Genomic DNA, 12,124 nt, shown 5'->3' with positions numbered 1-12,124 from the left:
GTTTCTTTTAATAATTTAAGACAGGAAGTTTGTTGTTTTCCTGGTTGCATAAGCAACAAAGCAAAAAACACATAATCGTAACAGTTCACTCAAAACAATTAATTTACACTTGTTGGTAAACACAACATAGCCTTATTTCTAAGCCTATCGTATTTCAGTGCCATCTTGGTTTTGAATAAAAAGGTTACTTTATTAAATTGGATATTGATGGATAAAAATATCTCATCATCTACATCTTATAACCATTATATGCTTACTTACAACTTCAATAGAGCAAAGCAATGAGCAGGCCGTGCAGAAGCACAGAACCACAAATCTAGTACATTTTTGTACTAAAGTATTCAAAGAAGTATAAATGCCAAAGCAGAAACAGTTCATGTTGTGTGCAGTAAGTTTACCCATTGTTTGTATTTACTACTATACCTAGATATACACCAAGTTTTATGGACAGGTGAATTATTATATGGGGTATCTAGTCTATACTTAGTCAAAGAACAGGTACCACCCCCACTTTTTTTACCTCTGCAGCTCTAGTGTTATACCTTTTATTTGGGTGGAATATTCAAGCACTTGAGAATGCTCTAGCATGTTTGCATCTCGAGTTAAATACTGCTTTTGGTTAGTATGTCAGAAGCATCCACATACCTTATAAAAACAGCACATTACATCCACAACTATACCACAAAGATGCTGCACAAATAGATACATTTAATCTGACATGAATTTTCAGTGTTGTCTCTTCCTATTTGGGTATGCAACCTTCTGTTTGAGATTTCAGAGCTTCAGATATTACTTCAGCAATTTTTTTCCCCCTTAATACTGTAATAGGCGAAGAATATTTGTGCTTGTTAAAGACACTGCATTGCTATATATGGAACCAATTTTACAGTTAACAGATAACAGTGAACTGCCTAACAACACTTAGCTGAACAGTTACTTTAACTGATATCATCTTTGTTAGTATACAGCTGTCAAACTAATCAGTGCAAAGCTGTGGGGGGTGGAAAGAAAAAAAACCAGGCTATTAAAAGAAGTTACATACTTCTATATTTTATCTAATATTCAGTCAGATGAACGAAAGTCATTGCCAAGCCTGCAAGTTGTGAAAATTCCCCTTTGGGGCAGTTCAGTTTTAAAACAGTCAAGGCTTGTCAAGTACCTAAGACACAGGTGTCCATTACATTGCTCTTACTCTGCAAGATCCACAATTCTTTAGAATATGAGCATATAAAGTTCAGTAGTTTAAGATCCTGCCAGAAGTTACTGCACTTAACACAATGACACTTTGCTTCAGTTGAGAATACTGCCATGAGTGAACTTAAAGCCTTTCTACGTATGGAGGCTTCTATTCAGTATGCATGTTCCTTATTACATCATTTTTCAGACTACTTTAGTTCCAAACTCTAATAAAGTCTATCTTTTGAATAGCAACACTTAACTTTCCTGGAAGCTTAGACTTTACACATCAGGTTTATTTGTGGCAGTGACTGTTTAGATCTGAACAGCACTGAGATACTTGGAAGAAGCAGACAGCCTATTCTTACCTTATCCTACAACTCCCTGAAATTTAGAATAGTCCCAGTCTGTCCTTTTCCTTTTAACATTGAATTTTCTTTTTATTTGTAGGATAGTTGGAACACAATCATTACTTGAACAGCTGCATCTACTAATCTAGCACCCTGTCACTCTCAGTTATTTGTGTACCAAGATAATTGATTTAAAGTCAAACTTCATGACCCTGTATTTGACTGTTGCATCAAATCCTGCAGCTAAGATTAAAACAGTTACGAAGAGTAAGTAGACGAAGTTCTTTGCACACATTTGAAATGCATTCCTTAAAACTCAACAAGCTGTCAGTTAACCCTACCTTTAGAGCAGCTACAGGTTTAAGAGGTACATGAACATTCGGGATAAACTGTATTTGGATACCTCCATCCTCTAGCAGCCATAAGGAAAGTCCATCATAGCGATCAAAGTATAACCTCAGACACTTACAAATACTACGTTTGTCTTTAAAGCTTCTTTAGCAATACAGCTGGCCTAAGTATTTTTAAAGAGCACAGTTCTGCCTTCCTTACCTGCCACCAATCGGATTGTTCCCAAAATACCATAAATAGGCCTTGTAACGGCTGAAGGGGGAACATCTTTCTTAACTGAAAAGTAGAAGAAAAAAAACACCAAGATTTCAGACTGCTTCTTTCATGACCACATTGGAAAACTATTAAGCTAAGTTTGTCAAAGCTTCTTGGTCAAATCTCAAGTTTTGCTAGAGTCTGAAGTATAAGAAGGAATGCATCAGAATTTCAAAGCCTGATGGGGAAGGATGTGGAAGCATTCTAACCCAGTTTCTCATGTTTAATCAAAATAGTCATTCATTCAATTGAATAAATTCAAGCTCATTCACATGATAGTATAGCAAGTAGACTCCTCAATAATGTATTGTCCTGTCAGCTTCCAGAAGCTTTTTGTTTTGAAGCCATCAAGACATCAAGGACAAACAAACCATAAATGCTTGTGCCTCCCACTTCGACTGCTTCTTCTGAGCCTCTGCCTATTTCCATTTCAGAAGACCTAGTTCACTTTTTGGTCTATCTCTGCAACACTACCAACAACAGCATAGATGTGGCAAGGGATACAGTATTCCAAACAACATACCAAGAAATCCAAAAGGTATCCAAATATCAATTAGAAGTCTTAGCATGTTAAACTTTCAACTATCCACATTTCTAGAATAACAGAAGGGATATTGGAGAACTTTAAGAAAAAACAACAAAAAAAAAAAACCCCAAAACCACCACAAAACACCCACACCAGAGTAAAGCATTTTCCCAGAGCTTAGAGAACAGAAAAAGATAGCACTTGAATTTTCCTCTGCTTTAAACACCTTGCAGGTTCATCTGATAAAACACCAGCAATGAGAACAGATGTACACTAATAAAAGACTTGGGATAGCCATCTTTACAGTTTTGAAGGTACAACTTTGAAGTAGAAATTGAAATATTATACTACAACACCAAAAGTGTCAGTGGGATGGGTACACTGCTCTTACATGAAGTATGCAAGAGGCCTAATAAAAGAAAGAGAATGACTGCTTTTATGTTAATATTACTGCAGCATTTCTGTCTGTTTAGAGATTAGTAATACTGAGGTACAAACTCCTGAAGTATCAAAAGGGAAGTCACCCATCACCTTCACTTCAAGTTGTCATTTAATGCAAGTACTTTGTTTTTATGCATTAATTTCGAATTCTTAAAAAAATTTCAAGTAAAATTTTGAAGATCTCGGCATCAGCATGCTTAACACTACTTGCACTGACATTTGAATCCGGATTTGCAACACAGAACTACATTTACAGTGAGGGGTTTTTTTACTGTTGCTGTTTCTAGAGGCTTTATGAAAATTCAGGTTTCAGTATTAAATAAAAGACAGCACTGGGACAATTTGGCAAAAGCTGCAGAAGCCCAGTGTTCAACCCTTTCCATGTTTGATCCTGGAGTTGTAGCACAAACCCCAACTAGCTTGGATGAGTCAGTTTTTACTGTGGTGATGGGCAGTCTTACCAAAAAGAGGCAAGCACTATCACCCTGGTTACCCACAGCATCAATCCCACAGTGAAAAGGCATTTCAAACAAAGTTCTTTGTAGGACAGAACACAAAGCACTATTTTAAAAACAGGAACTAAAGATGAAAACAATTTTCCCAGTATCAACTTAAGGCTCTGAAGATCTTCTGGGAGTGCCTAGAGCAAAACAGACAAAAAGGACAAGGAACCCTATATTGAGAAATACTGGTGAGGAGAGTACCTGTAAGAGTGACTTCCGTGGAGACTCTATCAATTGCAAGCACATCATCTGCTCCATCATCACAAGCTTCCACATAGAACTTCTCTGGTGTTATATGCCTTTAAGAGAATGGATAAGAAAAAGGAGTTTGTTCAGCGACACTTACTTTGGGTTTGTTTATTCTTCACTACCTGAAGACAGAACAATCAATTTTAAACCTTATTTCATCTGCAAAACCCAAAATTCTCACTGGATTACTTCCCAGCAGCCAGTAATGATAACAGTGCAAAGAAAGCAAGTCAAGCTAATCAGTTACTGCAAAATCCATGGCTTGTTTAACAATCTTAACTCTTGTTTATTACTGGAAGTTAGAGACATGAAAGTGAGTTTGTGTACATAGGGGTCCACAGTCACATAAGCTTGAACTATGTCACTTAGAAGTCTGATAAGCCAAAACCAACCTTCAAAATCAGAAGTTTTTTTTAACAAAACGCTTTCTAATATATCAGAAAATAAAGCACCACATAGCTGATGCAAGTCTAGCAAACACAAAAATAATATCCAAAGTGGTAAAAACACCTGTTTCACATGAGTGTTACAAGTATTGTAAGAATCCACCGGAAACACAGAAAAAATGGAAAAGTTGAAGTGGCAGACAAGTTTATTGAAGTAGGTGTCTCAACATTACCATTCCCCAGATTTATTAGCCAGGTCTACATGACATGCATGGGGTAACCGGTATGCTCCCCATCTGACACATCAGCCAAATCACATGCTGACATCCTGTTCAGACTTCATAGCTCTTTCCCTTCAGAAAAACTGTATGCAGTACAACACTAGCCATAAAATTAAACATAGTTTTCAGAAATATCCCTTAAAAATATACCTGTTGAGATACTTGCAAGAAGCCAAGCATGTTGCACTGTGCAGCAATACAAGAGGTATGCAGAAATGACTTGTAGCTGTAGGTAGAAAATGCTAAACAAACAAACAGAGCCCCAAACACTCTTGAACTAGTTCTTAACTCTCATAGTGATTTTCTTAGTTTAAGGCTTGACAATACCAGGGGTCAGAGTTCTAAACATCTTGTTCTGGAAACTTATTCTACAGGATAGATATTTTTACGCTGCTTCTCCCTAAATAGATCTTGCATTTCCTCACATCTTTTGTATTTTTTTTAATCCTTCAGAAAGCTGAATTAGAATCCTAATTTAGATCAGAAGAGCCCATTGAAAGAGGTCTTCTAGACATCTTTTAACATGTCTAACACCCCACCTTCCATGCACTAAAAGCAGGGCCAACTTCAAAGTTTATCCTACTTCAGAGTTAAACCCTATTTCTTAGGGTGTGTTTTGACTCTCCCCGAGGATGGGGATTCTACAACTTCTCTGGGCAATTAGAGGAAAGCCAGAGGAGACCAAATGCTTAACTGAACTGAAAAAAAACACCAAACCCAACATAACACAACAAACCATAACACTGATGCCTTAAAGCCCCTACTCTGCTTTCATTGCTCCTGGTTTTGACAAAGTGCACATGTGCACCCATGGCTCTCTAAGGGGGGTTCATCACAATAATGGTGAAGAGCAAACAAACAAGTTTACACAGATAGAATGGGCAAGACAAGCTTAAGGACATTTATAAGCCCTGTTTATTAAGGAATTTAAAAAGAAATCAGGAGGTACTATTTAAGGTACAGTCAGAAACCTATTGCTAGTTGGCAGGAGACAGAAGTAGGCATTTTTTTCACAAGAGAGAACTGCAGCTACTTAACTTCTGTTGGTTTAGTTGAACAGCCAGCTTTTTCTGGGAGGTCAGTTGACACACAAGACTCCAGCTAAAAAAAACTGGGGAAGAGACACTGCAACGTTTAATATTGGACCTGTTACGCCTTTAACATAGACCCTTATGCGCTCTTACTCATCTATCTTAAGCAAAATAAGCTGGAAAAAAATCTTTGGATGCAGCAGGTTGTAAAATAGTGTCCAAAGTAGTGAGAACGACAGTTTCAGTTCTTGAATACTCTGTATAAAGAGCACAACATAGACCAGACACCTACACTGACAGTACAAAGCACAACTGAGCATTTCCATCCATGATCAGTATTTTTAAAAGCTGCTCTTTTCATTATAAAGTGCAACATGGCCATAACTGTACTGTAGTCTCAGCAATGAGATTCACTTCCATATTAGTTAAAGCCTGTTTTCAAACAGCTGAGAAAAAGCTTACAGGTGTAGAATATTTGTCATTTAAACAAATTTTCTATTTACTACACTCAAGAATAATACTTTCTCCATGAAGAACATGAAGTCTTTTACCTTCATCATCCACGAGTTAAGAAAAATGAGAGAATTAAGGCTGCCAGTGCAAATTATACCCGGTCTCTCAGTATGTGTCATACACCCTGCTTCACTAGATCAGTCCACAGCATATCTCTCTCTCTCTCAAATCCTAGACCATATTTTGCCTCCTGCCACTACCATTGCCCTTTTAACTGGTTTTTTTTAAATCACCTTTATCTCCTCTCACACAATGCCTGTGCATTTCTAACTTTGCTTAAACTACATTTTACCCTCGACACACACACACAAAAACTTTGCCATCAAAATCCTCCTTCCCACGGTCCTTTCCAAAACCAGATTTGGTGACAAAAGTGTCATGGAGAACACAAGACAAGTGATCCCTATTTTCAGTTCAATGGACCCAACTGGCTCTAGGCTTCAGCAGCTTGCAGCACGCTGGAACAGTCTTCTTGTTGACTGTTTTGGAGCTTTGGGTGGTTTTGTTTTGGAGGTCTTTTGCAGGGAGGCAGGAGGAACTCAAGTTGCCAGTCTAAGAAGCTGAGAGAACTTAAATAATCTCTGTTGGGATCACCATTAAAAACTGCCTAAAATACAACTGTACAACCCAAACTGAAAAGCCTAATGCCCTGCAAAATGTTAAATCCTTGCTTCACAAGAAGTGGGAGAATTAGTGCTCTTCAAAGTTTTTACCAGAAAGATGATTCACTTAGTCCTTGCTTCATTTGTGTGAATAGCTGAAAGTTTTCTAAAATAAATATAGTTGAGGAAGAGCCCAAGACTCAAATAGGTTTCAGCCCAAATGCTGATTTACCAACTTACTGATTACCAGAACTAGGCTAGTAGTCTCATTCTTGTTTAGATAAGCTTTTCAATCGTAAGATTGCTGTAACTAAGATGACTGCCTCTCACTTCTCTTTCAGGAAGGAAGCTGATGAACATACATGCAAGAATGTTTTTCCACAGACTCTACTCAGAACCAAGTCTGTATGTCTATCACAAGCTTAAAAAGATAGTACACATGCTTATTTTACTGATCTGATTAAATGCTGAAAGAAGGATCATTCACAATGACTAGGAACCTGCAGACAGATTCATTCTATTCTTTTAATGAAATAAGGAACAGATGAAAGTTGAAGTGCTAATATTATATTAAAAATAATAATAAAGAAATCAGTATTTTCTAGAAGCCCATCATGTCTGTTGTTACTTTTGAAACTGGTTTTCATATACCAGGCCATATTCTGCTTTTGTATAACCTTCACATTTGACACCGGAGCCTGCCTCCTCCTTGGCTACATCATCACTACCATCTATAACCATCCAAAACATCAAGAACTCTTAACAGCAATATCTTGCTTTCATTACAGCTTAACAGCACATAAAATCTTCACAAAATTTGAGTTCCTCTCATTTACTTTTTTAATATGAAAAAAAATCCCTGACCACCATTATCATGGACTATTTCTCAGTGTTGCTAAAGAACAAAGGGAGTGATAAATGGAAACATTTGACGTGGATAGTATAACTCATGATACTCAAGAAAAGGAAAGGTATTGAAGAACTGCAACCACCAAGTTAATGTTTCAAGCATTGCTGAAGGTAACTTGGATCTCATTTTGAAAATCTTCTCCAATTGAAACTGTGTGGATTGCTGCCAAGAGATAAAGCAACTCACTCAGATTTTATTCCTACAATTCAAGATTGATAAAGTGTTGATTCCCAAGATAACAGAAACATAAAAAAACGCCTCTAAACCAACCAAACCACTGCTTGCTCACCCCAAGTGTAGTCAGCTTCATTTACAGTTAAGTGAGATAGTTTTTTTTCATTTGTATATTTGTTGTGAAGTTTCTCTTCATTAGTTACATTATAAAGCAGTGTTGTATACCATGAAGATGACACAGAGTTGCATCCCACATTTTAATTAGGTTGATCTTACAGACAAGAATATTCCTGTGTTCAGATACAGCATGGAAGAGGACCCATCATGCTCTAGTGGCAACTAAAGATAGTAGTTCACTCAATATCACTTAAGCCTTCTGGGCCTCAACAGCCAAACCCTTACTTCAGTAATTGATTATTTCACCATAAATACTTAACATTGCTCTAATGCAGGAAACTCTTTGATGTCAGCCTCTAAATACTGTAATAAAGCAAGCCAAAAGCACATCCTGTACTGTGCAGCAATGCATTTGCTGTACTCAAGATACCGAAGTGGTCTGCAGTGAGATATAGGAAAGACGTTAGCATATGCACAGAGTCCCAACAGCATGTTAAGTAACAGTGCTAACACGCTGATGGTTTCAACACTCCAGAGATTCCAGATTTTCTAGGTGAGCAAGTGTGCTAATTATACATCTACAATAAATACTACTCCTCGAGCAGAAACAGCTCAAGGAACTGGAACGTGTCCCATGGAGCAGTAGTTGTTGCAGGGAGAAGAAAGGGACTATAATCCCAGTATTAAAAAAAAAAACCACTAATGGAAATACCATTTAAAAACAACAAAAAAAGGAACATGTTAAAGGCATAGCTTCATTAGTGAAACTGAACTGGAAATAGTTATTAAGATGACAAATAATTTACTGCATAAGTTAACGCCCTCCTGAGCTTCACCATGACAGCCACTTAGATTAAGCAGAAAAAAAAAAAAAAGGAGGTATAGCTGTTCTTTCTAGAAGTATTACCCAAACTCTTAAAACTCAGTTTAGAAAACAAGTGGAAAAAAAACCCCACAAAGACAACATGCACTTTTGGGCCTGTCCCCAAATACAGACAGGCGGAAGGCACTGTGTACTAACAACTGACAAGTACTTTCAAAAAGCATGTAGGCATAACTGTGGGCAGGAGGAGTTAAATTTGAAACACAGCTACTGTCAGAGACCCACAGGATACTGAGAAGGCTATCAACAAGCTAAGTCTTCACCCAAGCACAAAGAAAAAAGTGATTTTGAGCGAGCCAAAACAACAGCCAGGATTCTCTCTATTCTGCAGACAGCTTTACCAATTGGTTTTTATTGATTAATTGGACTGGTAGCTTCACCACCATCCACTAGCTTGCTACCTGCAATAGCCATTTGAATTTTACAATTTATTCCTGAGGCTACGAGAGGAAGTTAAATAAGCATAGCAGTGACACAGATGACAACTACGGATAGTGGTTTTCAGGTTAATAGTCCTCCCCTATAACTGCTGGTGTAACTCAATTAGTTCCAACAGTAGCACAGACACTAGACATCAGCATTTTCACTGGTTCACCTGAACCTGACTGATGACACTGGTCAAGGCACAAAGGGGTTGAGTTGCTACTTTTGATAACATGAGAAACACAAGAGATTTGCATTCAAAGCTAGAACTTGCAATTGGAGGTACAGAATGGGACCCTGCAGAGTGCTACAACCAGTGAAGCTCCATACAGGGCCACCAGAAGAGGTACAGTTGCCAAATCTGACCTTTTCATAGTAAGAATGAGAAGTCAGTTAAAAAAACAAAAAACCACAAAACAAAACACTGTTACCACTAAGTCCCCAAGGTGAAGTCTAGTCTGAACTCCTCAGAACATTCTCCTTTGACCTTGCCAACCTACTAGGGTTGACTCATCACCCAAGTTATGGCACTATATGTTAAAATGCTTGGTAGAAAGTCCACAGGCATTACTACAACTTGGTGTAATAACAGGAAAAAAGCCCATTTTTCAGAATGCAAACCAACTGTTTTCAAGTTTATGAAAAAAAATTCACATGAAACTACACTTGAGACAGCCTTGTTCTAAAAAGATCAAGGATTACTTTTAGTTAAGATTAAACTTTAAATGAGAGAATTCTTTACTAGCCTGTATCCAGAAAGTGCTTTTACTTAAAACTCCTGGTAAGAACGACTGTGTACTACAAGCCACACAACTGCTACTCATATAACTCACCTTTTCTCCTCTGCAGGCAAAAAGATCACAAGTTCAGCTTAAAGAAAGACAAATACTGTTTAGGTGACAAGGGGGGGGGGGGGGGGGGAGATTTCTGCCAAACAAGCGAGTCTTTCAACCATCACTAATGATCTTACTCTTCAGTAATACACAATTATCTACAGTGTCGGTGTACCCTCACATAGCTACCTAATCAAAATAAGGAAAGAAGCCCAGTGATTTTTAAACACGTAACAGCATTATGACAAACTGTTTATACAGATCTCCGAGACAGATCTAAGCATGTTTGCTCTGAATCCAAAAGATGACTGTCAAATGAAATTTAACAGAGCATTAAGTACAGTTAAATCAGGCTTAAAAATCACTTTCAGATACTGCTGCCTGAAAATGGCATCAGTAACTCAATTAGAGTTTCAGGCCAATATTTAGAGGTCAAAAGCCTGGGAACGCCTTTAGGACACACAAGGACATTTCACTGTTGGCTTCAGACAGCCATGAAGAGTCTCATGCTCAGAGGAGTTTTCTCAGGAGTTTCAACTGGCCAGCGTGAGGGCTTGCAATGGAAATGCCTCTTCAGTTTTAACTTTGTATTGCTTCGGTTATGCAACTTCTTTTGCTGTATAAAAGGCAGCAAGCAAACATCTGGCACAGACAAGTTCAAAGGGTTACACTCTCCCCTAAAACCTTTGCTTTAAAGGAAAAAAAAAAACCAAAACAAAAAACTATGGCAAGAGGTTAGAAGGATTTATTTGACAAGTCCCAGCAGGCACTACACAGGAGAGACCCCAAAAGTTAAAAAAAAAAAAGCATCAACTGGCATCAAAACTGTACCCACCACCCCCCCACCGGTGCCCCAAGAGACTGACGGCTACGGAGCCTTCTGCTGCCCGGAGACACGGCCCCCACGGAGCTTCAAGCCGCCCCACGGGTGCTCGGGGCTCTATCGGAGCCCTCCCCCACCTCCAGCGAGCACAAGGCGGCCGAAGGCCCCCGCCTCCCCCCCTTACAGGCGGCCCCGGGCCGGTCACCGGCGCAGACCCGCACCCATCAGTCCTCCCGTACCCGTGGGAGAGAAACGGGACGGACACGCCAGCCGCCGGTAGCCTTTCTACGCGGAGCCGCGCTATCAGAGGGCCGACGAACGGCGGGGGGGGGTGTCGGGAAAGGGAGGTCGGACCTACCCCTCGCGGGGCACCGGGGCCGCCGGCGGCGGCGCGCGGCCCCGTGAGGGCACAGGACAGGCGACCGTTGCTCCAACGGCCGGCCCCTCCCTCCCCTCCGGTAGGGCCAGTGACAGAGCCGCCTCCCCGCCCCCCCTTCCGGCGGGTCACTCACAGCTTCAGGCTGGCGTAGGCCGCCGCTGCCGTCGTTCCTGCCGCCGCCGCCGCCGCCATTCGTTCCCCCCCGTCCGGCCGCCGCCGGCTCGGCTCCGCGTCGCTCTCACGCCCTCCGCTCCCTCCCGTCCGGACTGACTGACTGACGCGGCCCCCCGCCGTGAGGGACGGGAACCCACACAGGACAAACCTCCTCGAGCACGTTAGCGAGCACCACAGGGCGGGGCACCACCTACGGCAGAAGGGGGAGGGCCTAGGCTGTCTCTCCGGCCCGGCGATTGGCTGAGCCACGGCGCTCTAACCCCGCCCCCGGCGCGCCGGGGGCCACAGGGGCACGGCGAAACGGTGACGCGAGGGGCGGAGGCGTTCGAAGGAAGCCGGTGGGGATTGGCCAGCGCGCGGGTGGAGGGGTAAGCCACGCCTCAGGAGAGCCGCTGGGAAGAGTGTCAGCGAGAGGTTGCGCTGGATTGGCTGTTCTCCGGCTGGCGGCCCCGCCCCGGCGGGAGAGCTGTGGTGAAGTGTGTGTGGGCAAGATATATCGGCGTGAGCAGGGCCAGTGGCGCAATGGATAACGCGTCTGACTACGGATCAGAAGATTCTAGGTTCGACTCCTGGCTGGCTCGGCTGCTCTTTTTTTTCTCTCTCCCCCCTCCCCCTTTTTTTTCCTCCTGAACTCCAGCCCGAGGGTGCTGCCTGTACCCCCTCTGCTCTTGGGCAGCCCCCCTACTCCTGCACAGACCCACCCCGGCCACCCTCATGCCCCCAACGTGGGGGTCTGCCAGGTGC

The 12,124-nt window shown here is 41.3% G+C and overlaps 1 protein-coding gene and 1 non-coding gene across 2 annotated transcripts in view; one reads left to right on the top strand and one right to left on the bottom strand.

Annotated features, from left to right (window-relative positions):
- The window catches only part of SACM1L (SAC1 like phosphatidylinositide phosphatase), a 31,942-nt gene extending 20,392 nt beyond the window's left edge, over window positions 1-11,550 (bottom strand). The window contains exons 1-3 of the mRNA XM_052794676.1: window positions 11,340-11,550; window positions 3,804-3,901; window positions 2,079-2,153 (exon numbers count right to left, since the gene is read on the bottom strand). Of these exons, the coding sequence (XP_052650636.1) occupies window positions 2,079-2,153; window positions 3,804-3,901; window positions 11,340-11,398 (232 nt within the window). The 5' untranslated portion in view covers window positions 11,399-11,550. The remainder of the gene's footprint in view (window positions 1-2,078; window positions 2,154-3,803; window positions 3,902-11,339) is intronic.
- Window positions 11,551-11,888: 338 nt separating this feature from the next.
- Window positions 11,889-11,961, top strand: TRNAR-ACG (transfer RNA arginine (anticodon ACG)). Its single transcript has one exon. It is a non-coding gene; the product is annotated as a tRNA-Arg (tRNA).
- Window positions 11,962-12,124: the final 163 nt, after the last annotated feature.

This window comes from Harpia harpyja, chromosome 1 (genome assembly GCF_026419915.1).
Source record: "Harpia harpyja isolate bHarHar1 chromosome 1, bHarHar1 primary haplotype, whole genome shotgun sequence".
NCBI classification, from domain to species: Eukaryota; Metazoa; Chordata; class Aves; order Accipitriformes; family Accipitridae; genus Harpia; species Harpia harpyja.
Note: the sequence above shows the minus strand (reverse complement) of the source record. Positions and strands in the feature narration are given on the sequence as shown.